General features: G+C 48.5%; 1 protein-coding gene across 1 annotated transcript in view; it reads right to left on the bottom strand.

Moving 5' to 3' along the window:
- ATR (ATR checkpoint kinase) overlaps positions 1–17,545 on the bottom strand; it is a 345,838-nt gene extending 328,293 nt beyond the window's left edge. Inside the window, exons 1-2 of the mRNA XM_082249535.1 lie at positions 17,439–17,545; positions 3,796–3,887 (exon numbers count right to left, since the gene is read on the bottom strand). Coding sequence (XP_082105661.1) covers positions 3,796–3,887; positions 17,439–17,500 — 154 coding nt within the window. The 5' untranslated portion in view covers positions 17,501–17,545. The remainder of the gene's footprint in view (positions 1–3,795; positions 3,888–17,438) is intronic.
- Positions 17,546–18,006: the final 461 nt, after the last annotated feature.

Below are 18,006 nucleotides of genomic sequence, written 5' to 3'. Positions count from 1 at the left end.
AGCACGATACAATTTGCTCCAGCAGGGGAGAAAATTCCTTCCTGATCCCCCAAGAGGCAATTGGATATTCCCTGCATCAACTTTACCTATAAATGTGAGTATCCAGTTATATTATGTACATTTAAAAAATAATCCAGGGTTTTTTTAAAGCAGTCTACTGAGCTGGACACAACCAGCTCTTAGGCTCGGTTCACATTAGTGCTATGGCAGACATCGCATGTGATTCGGAGCACACTGCTCTGAAAATCACATGCGATGGCTGTGCAGATAGTATGGCTGAATTTGCATCTGATTCGGCACAAACACGCACAGAACCCTTTTTTGGGTCTGCAGCAGAATCGCATCGCATGGTGGTTCACACTTATGCAATCCGATTCATGTCCGAATGTCAGTTGACACTGCGATATGTGAACTGATCTGGGGGTGTCGTTAACTTTGAATTGACACCCTAGTGATTCGCATATGGCAGTGTAAACTGCCTGCGCTGGGAATGCGATGCGGGAACCCGCAGTAGATACGCAGGGTAACCGCATCGCATTAGTGTGAACTGGGACTTACTGTGAAGCAGCCTTTCCATGTCTGGAGATTAAATTTCCTTTCCTCCAGACATAAAGAGTTCCCCCTTGTCCTCTGTGATGACCTTAAAATTAATAAGTCAACACCAAGTTCACTATATGGACCCCTTATGTATTTATACATGTTGATCATATCCCCCCGTAATCTCCTCTTCTCAAGAGAGAATAAATTCAGTTCCTCTAATCTTTCCTCATAGCTGAGCTCCTCCATGCCTCTTATCAGTTTGGTTGCCCTTCTCTGCACTTTCTTCAGTTCCCCGATATCCTTTTGTGAACTGGTGCCCAAAACTGAACTGCATATTCCAGATGAGGTCTTACTAATGATTTGTACAGGGTCAAAATTATGTCTCTGGAGTCCATACCTCTTCTAATACAAGAAAGGATTTTGCTCGCTTTGGAAACCGCTGCTTGGCATTGCGTGTCATTATCAAGCTTATGATCTACCAGAACACCCAGATCCTTCTACGCTATGGATTCCCCCTGTTCTACTCCACCTAGTATGTATGATGCATGCATATTTTTAGCCCCCAAGTGCATAACTTTACATTATGCGCAAAAAAAAATAAAAAAAAATAATAAATTGTAATAAGCGTATTCTGATTGGTTTGCACAAAAGTTATCGCATCTACAAATTAGGTGAAAATTTTTTTTTTTTTTTACTAGTATTGGCGGTGATCTGCGATTTTTAGCGGGACTGCGACATTGTGGCGGACAGATCGGACCCCTAACTGACATTTTTTACACTGTTGGGGGGACCAGTGACATTACTACAGTAATCAGTGCTAAAAATATGGACCGTTACTGTAATAATGACACTGGCAGGGAAAGGGTTAACCCAGCGGTGATCAAGGGGTTAAGTGTGAGCCTAGGGAAGTTTTATAACCGTATGGAGGAGGGACTTGTGAAATGAACACAGAGGCCTGTAACCAATATAGGAGGATCACAGGCACTCTGATCATTTCAGAGAGAACAGTCCGCGGTGTTAACAGCAAACCGTCCTCTCTCAGCGGGGAGCAATCGTGGGTGCCCGGCAGGTATCCTTGCCGGTGGTCCCGTGAAAGGGCATCCCCACTGCCTACATAGGGAGATATACTGGAGCAAGGTGGCCCTCCTGCGTGAAATCACATAACTGTACGTGATTTTGTGCAGTGGGTCTGGGGGCACGCCGCAGGCGACCCGCTCCCGCTGTAATTGGACAGTTGGCGCGATGTCCACCGGGACCCACCGATCATTCTCAGAAGATGCAGAACGGCAGTCTGCCTATGTAAACAAGGCAGAGGTGATCAAATACCACCAAAATAAAGCTCTATTTGTGGGGGGGGGGGGGGGGAAGGACAATCTATTTTTTTTTGGGTACAATGTTGCACGACCGCGCAATTGTCAGTTAAAGTAACGCAGTGCCGTATCGCTAAAAATGGCCTGGTCATGAAGGGGGTAAACCTTCCGGAGCTGAATTGGTCAAAGAGCAGCACATGGACATGGTGTTTGGGTGCCTCCCTATGACCTTTTCCTTGCCAACAGGACACAGCGACCCATCGGTGCCCAGGTCTCCAGCGTGGTAACGTTTGCAACACTGCATAATTTTCCCTTTTCGGTTTATGGAAATAAACAAAATGTGGTTTTCATTTTCTGTTGACTCTGGACATACTTCAGCTCCTATATCTCATGGCTTATACATCTCTTCATGAGTGAGCTACTGAGCCCCGCCTGACTTGTTGTTTTCAGTTACTCAGCATTACTTTAATGTGATATGACAGCTACACAGGTTTAGCCCTGGTCATACTATTGTGTTTACCCCAACCCCCCCATTTCTCAACTAAAATTTGGATTCACAGTTATCAGTGCCTGGAACCCAGTGTTTTTATGTATAAAATCATGACTACCTGGGTTATACACCATCTATAGGTGAATGGCAGATATTGAAAGAAGTCCTCCCCTATATAACCCCCTCCTGTACAGGAAGTACCTCAGTTTTGTACCAAGCAATGAAACCGCAGAAGAGCGGGGAGGGACCTCTATATTAGGGCTGAACGATAGTCGATATGATATCGACTATCGTTCTGCGGCCGTAGGCGATATTCATAATCGCAGAGGTCACGATATTTGCATAGGCAGGGGGAAGGGACTCGGAGGACGACAGGAGGACTCGCAGACCGTGTTAGGCAGGGAGAAGTCGGGACACTTCAGCGGTGAGCATACACTGACTCACTCGAGCACTGCAGCCCGCCCCACAAGTTCAGTGAGTCTCACTCTCCGCCCTAGTTTTCTCAATGGCACATTCAGGGAGCCAATCACGCCATGATTAGCTGCACAGCTAACCAATCACGCGTGCCTGCACACCTGATTGGTTCCGCTGTGCCGCTACTCACGGCGTGATTGGCTCCCTGAATGTGCCATTGAGAAAACTAGGGCGGAGAGTGAGACTCACTGAACGTGTGGGGCGGGCTGCAGTGCACGAGTGAGTAAATGTATGCGGCTGTGCTGTGATCCTTTCCCGGCTCCTAGTCCACCGCTCCAGCCTCCTACCACCACCACTGTGAGAGACTGTCTGTCACTGAATATTCTGATCGATTCCACAGTCCACACTGTCACTGATTGATTTTACCATATTAACCCTGACCTGCCCAGTGCCCTGTATCTGCAATTAAAATTTAGAAGGCTGCCTGCATGCTTCATCCTTTCCATTCCCAGCATCCTTCCCAATCCCTACAGTGTCAGTAACATTAACCCTATGGTACAAGGCTGCAGTGTGCACTGAATCCCATTCCCTTCAGTAACATACATTAACCCTGTATGGTCAGAAAGGCTGGATTGACGGGTCCCTCAATATCGCAATATATATCGTTGAAATATCGCAATACATTTTTTTCCAATATCGTGCAGGCCTACTCTATATCCACTGACATAGTCCAAGAAATGGATTTTACATGCAAGTAAAAAAATCCAGTTTTCTTTATCGTACATCACAGGACACAGAGCAACCTATAAATCATGACTACCTGGGATGTCCCAAAGCAATACACATGAGGGAAGGGAAACACAGAAGCCACCATCAGACCCAAGGAAACTACTCCGCAGCCCACAATGCACAGCGGCCAAAAGCATTACTGTCCTTGTACCACATTTGCACTAGCAAGGCATATGTGCGCCTATTGTGCCACACCTAAAGGTTACAAAATAAACAACTATTAACATTTACAATAAAGTAAATAATACTTACCAACGTCAACATCAGTAAGGATCCGGTCCACAAACTGGCACAGAATCTGTCTTGGTTTCTGAACAACATCATCATAAGATTCAGGATTTGCCCTGAAATAAAAACAGTATAATTCATAACAGTGACCGGATTTATCATTAGGTTTTTTTTTAGGTCTATAAATATTTTTCTTTCTGTACTACTAATCATTAACCAACTATCTTAGGCTAGGTTCACATCTACGCGGCAATGTGAGCCGCGGTTTGCGCGGTCAGGACAGTTTATTTGCAAATGGTTGCAGCTGCAGGAATTTGTGCAGGACTTGCAACGGTAAAATCCGCACAGGTGTGAACTTAGCCTTAAAGCTGCAAGCACTCAGAAAATAAACTAAATTACCAATAAAAATAGATCAAACAAAAAGATTACAGTGCTAATGGGCCACTCTACTACTTTAAAGGATAAGCTCACCTTTTTGAAGAAAATAAAATAAATGCACGTTTTCGCAGGAAAATAAGAAAAATGTGCATTTATTATTTTACAGGAGCATGCAATGTCAGGTTCCTGCAGGCTCTTCATATAGCTCTGTGCCTGTACCTCTGTGTGGGCTGTTAGTTTCAGAGCTGTAGGAAGTGTGAATAGACTACATGCGCACTCATCAACACATTCACAGTCCATTGAAACTACAAGTCCGTCTGCCGTGGTGGAAGAAGGGACTTGTAGTTTGTTTGTTCACAGATCCCTGTGAATGAATGACGCATCTGCATAACTAGAACCTTCAGGGGCCTGGTGCAAGAAACCATGAAGGCCGCCTGACCCCTGGCCAAGGGCCCTTCCCTCTGAGCCCAGTGGCAGGATGCCAGCGCTTGGTCATAAGTGCGACCTTTGTGACCCTGGTAGTTCAACCATTGGTGTTAGTAGTTTTTTTTAGTTTTTTTTTATTATTGTTATGATTATTAAAATATTTTTTACAATATTTTAGAAGCCCTGTTGGAGGGCTTTGGTGAGATATCCGGAGTCTAAACAGACCTCTGAGGTTTCACCTTTGAGACAGAGAAAGGAGATTGAGGACACAACTATCAATCTCCATCTCTGCCGTCTCAGCTGCACAGAAACACAGGACAGGAATAGCTCTGTACAATGACTTTCCCTAACTGAAGCATAGTAAACACAGTTTCCTTCACTTCAGTTATGAATGGAGAGAGTCCGTGATCAGTATCAATTACTGACTGTCATTTGAGACAAGAAGGGGCAGGTAAATAACGGAATTTTTGTAAAATCTTACCTGTAAAATTCCTTTCTCTGAGTCCTCCGACAGTCGCCGCCTCTTCATATTCGTCACATATGGGGTATTAGACTTTGCTCCGAAGGAGTAGCTAGGCAACAGAATATGTTAACAATAAAGCTTTAACATATCCCACCCTCAAGGGGTGGTCCCCTCAGTCAATACCCTCCTACTTCCTGCAACCATATCTCAGTTTTAGTGGAATAGCAGTAGAGTATACATTCAAACCCCAAAAGAGGGGCGGGGGCGGCGACTGTCGGAGGACTCAGAGAAAGGAATTTTACAGGTAAGATTTTACAAAAATTCCGTTTTCTCTTATGTCCTCCGACAGTCGCCGCCTCTTCATATTCGTCACATATGGGGACGTCCCAAAGCAGTGCAAACATGAGGGGTGGGAAACGCATCCGCGCCGAAAGGCAACGCAGTCTCCACATCAAAGAAAGGAACCTTACCAAAGGAAGGAAACCAGCTGGGCAACAGCAAAAATAAGTGCTCAACAGGAGCAACAACCCAGGAAAAGACAAAAAACCAGGGGATACAAAACTTATCCCAACAGCCAGGAGTCCCCAACAAGGGACCCTAGGGAACAGCCGCACTAAGAACCTTGCGGCCAAAGGAAGCATCCGCCGATGCCTGAACATCTACTGTGTAGAATTTTGTGAAAGTGTGTACGGTCGACCAAGTCGCCGCCTTACACACCTGGGCTACAGAAGCCCCATGACGACAGGCCCAAGACGTACTCCGAGATCTAGTAGAGTGCGCCTTCACAGGCACAGGGGGAACCTTCCCCTGCAAGGCATAGGCCTGTTCAATGGTCTGCCTGATCCATTTGGCAATGGTAGAGGCGGAAGCCGCCATGCCCTTCCGAGGACCCTCTGGAAGAACAAACAAGGAGTCCGTCTTTCGAAAAGACTCAGTCGATTTAAGGTAAACCCTAACCGCCCGAACAACATCCAGAGAATGCAATCTCACCTCCTTTGGATGTTTAGGCTTCGTGCACAACGAAGGCAAAACAATATCCTCGTTAAGATGGAATTCCGAAACTCGTTTCGGCAGAAAAGAAGGATTAGGTCGCAAGACCACCTTATCCAAATGAACAACCAGGTACGGAGACTTGCAGGACAAAGCCGCCAGTTCCGACACTCTGCGAGCCGAAGTGATCGCCACCAAAAAGGCGACCTTTTTGGACAACATAGACAACGAGATCTCCCTGATCTGTTCAAAAGGAGCACGTTGTAACACAGATAGGACTAGATTCAAGTCCCAAGGGGGCAAAGGATCCCTCCTAGGAGGAACCAGATGCCGCACACCCTGAATAAAAGTGCCAACCAAGGAGTTGGAAGCCACGGGACGTTGAAACAGAACGGCCAGCGCAGACACCTGACCCTTTATCGTAGCCAGCGCCAAACGCTGATCGACACCCGTCTGAAGGAAAGACAGCACACGGGAAACCGAGTACGTGCGGGGTGAAAACCCCCTGGACTCACACCAGGCAAAATAGGCCTTCCAAGTACGGTAATAAACCTTTCCCGAGGAAGACTTCCTCGCGTTGATCAAGGTATGAACAACCTCTGGAGAGAGACCCTTCTCCTTCAGGACCTCGGTCTCAACAGCCAGGCCGTCAAAGCCAGCGACTGTAAAGCAGGATGGTAAATCGGTCCTTGAGACAGTAGATCGTCCCGAAGAGGCAGACGCCAGGGGGCGTCGACCGCCAGATTCACGAGGTCTGCGTACCAGGACCGGCGAGGCCAGTCCGGTGCCACAAGAATCACCGTGCTGCGTTCCGAGTGTAACCTGCGAAGGAACCGGGACAGCAACTGAATCGGTGGAAACGCGTACATCAGCCTGTACTGATGCCACGGGGCCACTAACGCGTCCGACGCGTCTGCCCGAGGGTCGCGCGTCCTTGCCACGAACCTCTTCACCTTGTAGTTGAGGCGAGACGCGAACAGGTCCACATCTGGGAGACCCCACTTCGCGCACATCTGGAAGACAGCCGGATGGAGAGACCATTCCCCCTGATCCAGGGTCTGGCGACTCAGATAGTCCGCCTGCCAGTTCTCCACTCCCGGAATGTGAACCGCCGTTATCGCCGGGACATGAGTCTCGGCCCAAGACAGAATGTCGGCCACTTCTCGAGCCGCTCGGGCACTCCTGGTGCCCCCTTGGTGGTTGATGTAGGCCACCGCCGTGGCATTGTCCGTCTGCACCCGAACCGGGCAGCCCTGCAGCCGGTCCGTCCAGCGATGAAGACAGAGCCTTATCGCACGCAATTCCAGAATGTTGATCGGGAGGGAAGACTCCCCCTCCGACCAGGTCCCCTGGGCGGACAGAACGCCCAGAACACCACCCCAGCCCGACAGGCTGGCATCCGTGGTGATTATCGTCCACGAGATCGGACGAAACGACTTGCCCCCGAACACCAACGGGGACTGGAGCCACCACAGAAGGTTTTCCCTGGTGCGATGACTCAACGAGATCTGAAGATCCAGAGATTGAGGTCGCTCGTCCCACTCGGACAAGATCTCCGCCTGGAGACCCCGCGTGTGAAACTGCGCGAAAGGAATCGCCTCGAAAGCCGAGACCATCAATCCCAGACATCTCATACACGTCCGCAGAGACGAGTTCGGAACGTCCCTGAGGGACCTGACTTCCTCCTGAAGAGTCCTGAGTTTGTCTTCCGGCAGGAAGACCTTCGCCTGCACCGAGTCCAGTATCATTCCCAGATAGGGAAGACGAACCGACGGACTCAGTGTCGACTTTGGAACATTTATCGTCCAACCGAACTCCTGCAGAGTTTGCATCGTGACAGACAGGTCCTTCTCCAGACCCTGACTGGTCGCAGACCGAATCAGAATGTCGTCCAGATACCCCAGGACAGAAATGCCCTGGGCCCTCAATAATGCCAGAACCGGTGCAAGCACCTTGGTGAAGACCCGCGGAGCCGAGGCGAGACCAAAGGGCAACGCCACGAACTGGTAGTGATCCTCCGCAATGGCAAATCGAAGGTATCTCTGATGACCCTCGAATATGGGGATGTGAAGGTACGCATCCTTCAAATCGATGGAGGCCATGAATTCCCCCGGAACCAGGGCAGCCACCACCGAGCGCAGGGATTCCATGCGGAACTTGCGAACCCGCACAGAGCGGTTCAGAGCTTTCAAGTCCAGAATTGGACGAACCTTGCCCTCCTTTCTGGGCACGGTGAACAGATTGGAATAAAACCCCCGAAATCTGTCCCGATGAGGCACCGGAACCACCACTCCCTGAGCCCTCAGGTCCCGCACCGCCAGGTGCAGATCCCGCAGGCGCTCTGGAGACAGTTGTAGATTTGAGGGAAAAAATCTGCTCTCTGGCCGAGAGAGAAACTCGATCTTGTAACCAGATCGAACGATTTCCAGAACCCATCTGTCCCGCACACGGGCCAACCAGGGCTGAAGAAAACCGAGCAAGCGTCCCCCCACCCCAAAACTGGGTGAGGGCGCCCCTTCAGGCCGAACTGTTATGGGCCGCAGGTCCGGATTGGCCGGACTTCTGTTTCCCAGACCAGGGTTTCTTCTGAGAGCCCTGGCCTTTGAACGGTTTGCCCTTGTAGTGCGGCCGAAAGGCACGAAAGGACCCCTGAGGGGGCCGAAAATTCGCATGCTTCTTCCCAGAAGCCCCCTTAGCCTTGGGGAAATGGGGCAAGAGAGTGCTCTTACCCCCGGTGATCCCCTTAATCAACACATCCAGGGACTCCCCAAAAAGGCGAGACCCATCACAAGGCAGATTGGCTAAGGTTTTACGTGAAGATTGGTCCACCGACCAACATTTCAACCAAACCAGGCGGCGAGACAACACCGCCACGCTGTGCACACGTGCAGCCAACGGAATCAGGTCCAGGTCCGCATCACACAGATACATGACACCCTGGTGGATCTGATCCACCATGTCCAGGGTCGCCGCCGAGGCCGAATCGGCCACTAGGACGCGCCTAAGCATCTGCGTCCAACTTGCGATCGCCTGGGCCGCCATGAGAGAAGCAAATAGAGCCTTAAGCATAGAACCCGTAACAGAATAAGTATGACGGGCAAGAGACTCCAGTCTCCTATCCGTGGCATCACGGAAAACAGGGGATCCCTCTGCAGGAATCGCAGTGGCTTTGTTCAAAACCGCAATTGCATGATCCACTGGTGGAGGCACACACCACCGTTCATCAGTGGCAGGGGAGAAAGGATAACGCAGCTTGAATTTACTTGGTACCGCAAAAGGTTTGCGCAGATCGCGCCATTGATCCTTTACAGCGCGCTGAAAATCAGCATTGCAGGGAAAAACCTGCGGCGTCCTGCGTTTTCTCTGCGTCCCATAAGCCGCCAAGGCAGCGGGGGGACACACGTCGTCCTGCAAACGTAGCGTCTGCTTAATGGAAGCAATCAACTCATCCATGATTGCAAGCTCTTCAGGCGAGCCAGGGGGAGAATTATCAACCCCCTCAACCTCAGCCTCTACCTCAGACCCCACTAGATCAAGAGAGGAGCGGGACCCCGATAGGGGGGTCCCTGCCAGAACAGCCCCATCACCTTCACCCTCAGAATCGGAGGACAGAGTAACTCTGGGCCGTTTAGTAGATTGAGCAGCCACCAGCATTTGCACCTGGGCAGCAAGGCCAGCCACAATAGTGGCTAAATCCCCCCCTGGGGGGGAAACAGCGGTCCCCTGGCTTTCCACCAATACTGTGGGAAACTTGCCCTCCTGAGAATCCATTGCCCCTGTACGCCAGACAACCAAGGGTTAACTGCCCCCTTTCAGCAAGCGCGGTAAGCGCAGCCCACCGCACACACTCAGGCACAATGAGACCCCCACAGGGAATATACAGACTGAATACAGGCAATGGACAACAGGAATAGAAGGATAAAACCTGAGGAGACCCCGCTGCTGCTGCTGCCTCGACCGGTGTTCCAGGAAAAAGGAAGTGATGCTGCCAGGGCGCTCTATGTAAGCCTATGGAGGCTACAAGAAAATGGCCGCCGTGCATGTAAACCATGCGGCCGGAGCGGGCGCCGGTAAAATGGCGTCGTTTGGCGCCGAAACCGCCGCTCCACAGTGCATAAAAACACACACAATTTCATCCCATTATATGGATACATGTTAGATCGCCGCAGCGATCACTGTATATGCCCCAACATGCCATTAAAAACATGCCCCACAGCACACAGCTTCCCACACTGCCCAGCCTGACACACACAGTGTCATACAGCTCCCCCCCCCCCCTTGCAGCCCACAGCATGCAGCCGAGAGATAGGGAGACAAGCAGTGTGATTTAAAGGCAGGTTACACAGTCCCAGACTGAGACCCCCCCCAGACAGACAGGTCCCCACATAGACACACTTACCTCATATGGCGTGGGGAACCCGCACAGGCGAACAAGCCGCTGCACATGAGGCAGGGAGAGTCGCAATTCAAGACGCACACAATGGCGGTTAAGAAACCGCACAGCGTCCGGTGAGGTAGCCACCTCACCAAACATCCCTGCACCGAACAGGGATGGGTCGTTCACCGTGCCAGGAGCGTTACCTGGCTGAACGCTCGATGGCAGACTGGGAAGCCACTGACCCACGACCTGCGATCAGGGGGATCAGCCCGAGACCCAGTCCGCATGATCCTCTTCGTCCGAAGAACTAACTAATGCTGACAAAAACAACAGCTAAGTAAAGGTAGAGAAAAAACTCAAATAAAATATTAAAAAGAAGAAAGAGTCTGGGACAAAAAGTCCCAGCACAGAGAGAGCCAGCCACTCCTGACAAGCTAGACATTAAAACTGGGATATGGTTGCAGGAAGTAGGAGGGTATTGACTGAGGGGACCACCCCTTGAGGGTGGGATATGTTAAAGCTTTATTGTTAACATATTCTGTTGCCTAGCTACTCCTTCGGAGCAAAGTAAATAATGTAATTCCCCACGATCCATCCTGACACTTCCCACGCAGTAGCCGGTGGGAGAGGGGAGGGGGAACCTGGCAGTGCTGCGGGGGAACGAGAGGGGGCCAGGAGACCGAAGAAGAGCACAGAAATCCCCGGGAAAGATCACAGGGGAGCCAGGAGAGAGCAGAGGGGCCCGCTGGGAGCAGAAGGAAGCTGGATAGGAGGGGCATCATACAGAGGAACCTATGTCCCCAGTGTTGCTCCTGCAGCCAGGAGAAAAGAAGATGATATTCAGCAGCTGCAGGAGGAACATGGAGGGCATCGGTTCCTCTATATGCCATCCCTCCTGTCCAGGCATAGAGGGGAGCCATACAGCATGGGGCTGGGTCCCAATGGCACCCCTGTAGTTACGCCCCTGGGTGTAACATTTAACATGTTCAAAAAGTGAACCTAGCTTTTAAATAAATATGGCAATGATGATTTTTCATCAACATATTTACTTGGAGAAGTATAGCAGAGCTTTGGCGTGGTAAAATTTCTGTTTAATGTACCTATGCCATAGGCCTAGGTCTATGGGCACTGTTAATCAGAAGGCTTCTGCTCCAAAAAATACCAAACATCTAAACAGTATAGTAGATCTACATGTCTGCTTCAGGATGTATGCTCTAGGGGAATTAAGGTGCAACAAAGACCAGTATTTTTCTTCACAGTAAGATTTGTCTTTGGTGCAGAAGAGGTGAGTATGTAAACAAAGCCCTTCTGTGCAGTCACAGAATGTCTTGAATGTGAATGGAAAAGGGAGAGAAGGAGAGTGAAGGGACAGGAGGGAAGGGTAAACAACAGGATCTCTACTTGTTTTGTGAATGACAGGAGAAGAGAGAGTTAAACAGAATTTATTTAAAAGTTTTAAAGCCAGAACTCACAGTCGCAGCACCAGGAGTGCTGTGTGTAGTATCCGAAAACAGTAATGCTGTGATTTGTACAGCAGCATTCCAGTCATAGGATAGCCATTATTAGAGGTAACTTATATGACTTGTAGTGTTTCCCCAACATATTTTTTCCCTGGAGCTCCACTCCAAGGAGGAATAGTGTTAGGGTTGTGTAATCTGTTCTCTGCAATCTACTGCAGTCAGTTTCCCAGCAGCACATTGGAACTAAAAATTAGGGTTGCACTGATGCCGATAAATATTTGCACGAGTACTGGTATTTGTGCAAATGCTTCGATACGCAAAACAAATGAAAATTTTGAATGGGCTGAAATCGCACCGCAAAGTATCAGTATCCGTGAGTACTTGACAAATAAATTGGTGCAGCGCAAATCCTACATGATGTTATATACATAGGTCATACAAGTATAATAGAAAAAAGTCCCAAAAACACAGGTTAAAGAGGTTGTAAACCCATTTTTTTTTCTTCACCCTGAAAGAGAAACATAATGAGCTAGTATGCATCGCATACTAGCTCATTATGAAATACTTACCTTAGAACGAGCCCCCGCCGTGCCGCCCGCTTACCTCTATGACGGGCGACATGTTCAGTCGCCAGTCTTCCGGGATCGCGGCATCCGGCCATCTGATTGCCCGGAGCCGCGGTGACGTCACTCCCGTCACGGCGCTCTGAAGGAACGGCACCAGCGGCCGTTTCTTCAGAGCGCATGCGCCAGTGACGTCACTGGCTGCATGTAAGGTAAATATCTCCTAAACGGTGCATGTTTAGGAGATATTTACAGTACCTATAGGTAAGCCTATGATAAGGCTTACCTATAGGTACAACTTGCAGAGGAGGGTTTACTTCCTCTTTAAGAAAAGTCCTTAGGTCCACTTAAGGTGCTGAAAAGAATGTAGGAAGCAACGATTCCAACCAGTGATCTCCCTCCACCAGAAAGCACACCAATGACCTCAACTCATATTTTGAACCCTGTCTATAGCTGCTAAGTGGTTTATGCCTGTAAATACACTAAAGAAACCTGGTGCCTGCTGACTACAGTGGATCATTCTGCTTATACTGCGGTATTTGACCTTCTGGTAAAACAGGGGTCAAAATATGAGGTGAGGGCATCGGTGTGCTTTCTGGTGGAGGGAGATCACTGGTTGGAATCATTGCTTCCTACATTCTTTTCAGCACCTTAAAGCTTTCCACCCTGGAAATACATTTTTTAATAAAAATACCCCCGGGACAGTCACGCCTAGTACATTCCACAATGGATAGCCTCTGATCTGTCCCAGGTTGCACTTACCTTTTAGGAGAAATACTTACCTTGAAAATGTATTGTCCAGCGCTGCCATCGCACGTGTGGGCAGCTTGAAGCCAGCGCGATCCTCTTCTGCGTCCTCTTCCTTCTTCTTCGGTCCCACGATGCACTGCACCGGCCCCGCCGTCACTTCGGCATGCCCAGAAGCTGTTTAGAAGGGAATGACGCGCGCGCACCGGAACTGACATCGTGGCCGGTGCAGGCGCAATGATTCCTGGGAGCGATGACGTTCAGCTCCCAGGAATCATTGCAAAAGCCAGGAAGTGACGAATCGCCGTGGCCGCCGAGGGGAGGAAGAAGGAAGTAAGGTAAGTATATTTTCTCTACGAGGTAAGTAAAAAAAAAAAAAAAAATTGCGATTATCCATTTGTTTTTCAGGTGACCCGGAGCGAGAAGATGGAGGCAAGTATAAATTTAGGGTGGAACTCCACTTTAAGTGGACCTAAGGACTTTTCTTAACCTGTGTTTTTGGGACTTTTTTCTATTATACATGTATGACCTATGTATATAACAGCATGTAGGATTTGCACTGCACCAATTTATTTGTCATATTCTTTCTGGGATTTTGCCGTGTATCCTGGGTCGGTGTCCAGTCAGCATTTCCATTTACATTTACACATCTTACCTGTCTGCGCTGATTGTTTGTTAATCAGTGAGTACTTGACCGAAAAAGTATCAGTAATCATCAGTAAAAAAAACTATAATGATGAAACCCTACTAAAAATGCCCCCCATGCACTAGCATGTGCTTTTACAGTTAGATTTAGGATGTACACCCACCCCCAGATTGTGGTGGTTAATAGATAGAAGTCATGAGCTGGAGGACGCTGTGTAACAGAAGGATGGTGGAGACCACTAGGTACTGCTGCCCTTTGCTGTCTTGCAAAAAAAGGCACACAGCTGTGAACGAGGGCTAAGGCCTCATGCACACTTGAGCTAATAAATGCCTGTTTTACAGGGATTTTACTTTTCTTTTTCAGCCCCTAAAAAGTCAATACACACACAGTCATTTAGAGGTGCTCAGAAGAGGATGTTTATGTTATGGCCACTTAGTGCTTGAGCGTTTATTTCAAAAGGCCATAAAAATGTTGGGCAGCAGAGTGGCTAGGTGGTTAGCACTTCTGCAAAGCAGCACAAGGGTCACTGCAGTTTCCTTCCACTCTCCCAAAGACATGCTGGTAGGTAAATTGGCCCTAGTATATAAATGGGAGTTAGGGACCTTAGATTGTAAGCTCCTTGAGGGCAGAGGCTAATGTGAATGTACAATATACACTCAGTGGTCCATTTATTAGGTACACCCTGCTAGTACCAGGTTGGACCCCCTTTACCTTTCAGAACTGCCTTAATTCTTTGTGGTATAGATTCATCAAGGTGTTGGAAACATTCCTCAGAGATTTTGATCCATATTGACATGATAGCATCAAGCAGTTGCTGCAGATTTGTCAGCTTCACATCCATGTGACTCTCCCATTCCACCACATTCCAAAGGTCCTCTATTGGATTGATATCTGATGACTGTGGAGGCCATTGGAGTACAGTGACCTCATTGTCATGTTCAAGAAACCAGTGGCGAGATGATTTGAGCTTTGTGACATGGTGCATTATCCTACTGGAAGTAGCTATTAGAAGATGGGTACACTGTAGTCATAAAGGGATGAACATGGTCAGCAACGATACCCAAGACGACCATGGCATTTAAACGGTGCTCAATTGGTACTAAGGGGCCCAAAGTGTGCCAAGAAAATATCCCTCACACGATTACACCACCAGTCTGAGCCGTTGATACAAGGCAGGATGGATCCATGTTTTCATGTTGTTTACACCAATTTCTGATCCTACCAGCTTAATTCAAGACTCATCTGACCAGCAACATTTTTCCAATCTTCTTTTGTCCAATCTTGGGGAGCCTGTGCAAATTGTACCCTTATTTTCCTATTCTTAGCTGACAGGAGTGGCACCCAATGTGATCTTCTGCTGCTGTCGCCCATCTGCTTCAGGGTTCGATGTGTTGTGCGTTCAGAGATGGTATCCTGCAAACCCAGTCTGCCCATTCTCCTCTGACATTAAAGCGGAGTTCCACCCTGGATTTTTTTTTTTTTTTTTTTTTTAATACCCCCGGGACAGTCAGGGCTAGTGCATTCCACAATGGCTAGCCTCTGATCTGTCCCGGGTTGCACTTACCTGTTAGGACAAATACTTACCTTGCAAACGTCTTGTCCAGCGCTGCCATCTCAGATGTGGGCAGCTTGAAGCCAGCGCGTCCTCTTCGGCGTCTTCTTCCGCCTTCTTTGGTCCCACGATGCTCTGCGCCGGCCCCGACGTCACTTCCGGGTCGCGCGCGTCATCCCTCCACAGCTTCTGGGCATGCCCAGAAGCTGTTTAGAAGGGGATGACGCGCGCGACCCGGAACTGACGTCGGGGCCGGTGCAGGCGCAATGATTCCTGGGAGCTATAACGTCCAGCTCCCAGGAATCATTGCAGAGCCAGGAAGTGACGACGGGCCGCGGCCGAGGAAGGAGGAAGAAGGAAGTAAGGTAAGTATATTTTCTTCGCTACGAGGTAAGTAAAAAAAAAAAAAATATGCGATTATCCATTTCTTTTTCAGGTGACCCAGAGCGAGAAGATGGAAGTATAAAAATAGGGTGGAACTCCACTTTAACAAGGCATTTTTATCCACACAACTGCCGCTCACTGGATATTTTCCCTTTTTCAGACCATTATCTGTAAACCCTAGAGATGGTTGTGCGTGCTAATCCCAGAAATACTGAGACCAGCAAGTCTGGCACCAACAACCATGCCACGTTCAAAGTTACTTAAATCCTCATTCTGATGCTCGGTTTGAACTTCAGCAAGTCACCTTCACCACATCTAAATGCCCAAATACATTGAGTTGCTGCCATGTGATTGGCTTATTAGCAATTTGTGTTACCCAGCAATTAGACAGGCATGTCTAATAAAGTGGCCGGAGAGGGTATATAGATGTATAGCACAGTTTAAACTGACGGCACTATATAAATACCTCGAATAATTCTGGCCGATGAAATTAACCAATTACCGACTGGCTCATAGCAGATTTACTGCTATAGGGCGGCCATACGTGATTCTGCACTTCCGGGTTTTGAGCGTGAGTGCACGTCGATGGCGGCTCACTCCTGTTGAGATTTTACACAGCAGGAGCTAATCAGCAGGTCCCGCGGCCCCGATGTCCGCTGGGACCCGCTGATTATTCGGTACACTGACAGAATGCCAGTCTGCCTATGTAAACAAGTCAGATTATCATTCTGTCATTACGGAAGACATAGATCCTGTGTTTCTGTAAAGCAGAAACACCGATCCATGTCTTCCACTACTAAAAGCACCTCCCCCACTACACCAGAACACTGGCTAGGCATGATTAACCCTTTGATTGCCCCCTGATGTTAACCCCCTTCCCTGCCAGTGTCATTAGTACAGTAACAGTGCATATGTTTAGCACTGATGCTTGTATTAGTGTCACTGGTCCCCAAAAAAGTGTCCGATTTGTGCGCTGCAATATAGCAATCCCGCTATAGTCGCTGATCACCTCCATTACTAGTTAAAAAAATAAATAAATCTTTCCCCTAGTTTGTAGACACTATAACGTTTGCACAAACCAATCAATATTCGCTTGCTGAATTTTTTTTTTTTTGTTTTACCAAAAATATGTAGCAGAATACATACTGGCCTAAATTGACGACATTTGATTCTGTGCATTTTTTTTTATTGGGTGAGTTTTAAAGCAGAAAGTAAAAAATATATTTTTTTTTTTCAAAATTGTCGGTCGTTCTTTGTTTTTAGTACAAAAAATAAAAACCGCAGAGGTGATCAAACTGCACTAAAAGAAAGCTCTATTTGTTGGGAAAAAGGGACATCAGTTTTTTTTGGGTACAGAGTCGCACGACCACGCAATTGTCAGTTAAAGTAACGCAGTGCCGTATTACAATAAAAATGGCCTGGTCATGGCTGAGTTGGCCATTGTAGAGCATGCCCTGACTGCTGTCCTGTGCAGACTAGGAACCCTATCCCCCTGTCACACACTACACGGGGCACAGAACATCAGATACTTTCATTAGGCCATAGCTACTAAAGTAGACAAGCTGTGGAGATGACACACACTTTTCTGAGGCAGTCCAGCGGCTGTGGTACCACAAATCTCAGCATGTCTCGCCAGCCTAATGTGTTCCACAGCAGCTGGACATCAGCACGGACATTTACCCCGCCAGTTCCCGCAGAGCCGGGATCATAGAGGCCATCTCCAAGCTGGGGTCCGCCGCCATCCTCACTTCTAGCTGACAGCCAAGTTCGCGGCTTCCCAGTCTGAATAATCGTCACAGAACGTGCGGAGCTCGGCTACGGAGGCCGCCCAACACCAAACCTCCTGAGACATCGCGAGAACGCGCTCTGTGCGGGGAGGGTAGGATGGAGCACTCCTCTCCCATACAACCATATGGGGATTCACACAGCACTCTGCCACTTCTGACTGAGGAGAAAAAGGCTGCTGTGTTTAGGAATGGGGGTTTTGACCCCTCTTCTTTTTACCACACATTAACATAATAAAAGACACAGACCAGAGAATGGCTGCAGCATTTGAATTCGTTTTAAACATAAAAACCTATGAACAAATCCTATTATCCTAAATAAATCGCTCAGACTAAGACCCCTTTCACACTTGTGCGACTTGTCCTGGGTCTTGGGACTGCAAGGTCACATGTCAAGTCGTACACCATGATTTCTAATGAGTATCATTCATATCTGCAGACATCCCAACCTGCAAAAACTCATC

Source organism: Pelophylax lessonae (assembly GCF_965119305.1).
Source record: "Pelophylax lessonae genome assembly, chromosome: 3".
Classification (NCBI taxonomy): Eukaryota; Metazoa; Chordata; class Amphibia; order Anura; family Ranidae; genus Pelophylax; species Pelophylax lessonae.
Note: the sequence above shows the minus strand (reverse complement) of the source record. Positions and strands in the feature narration are given on the sequence as shown.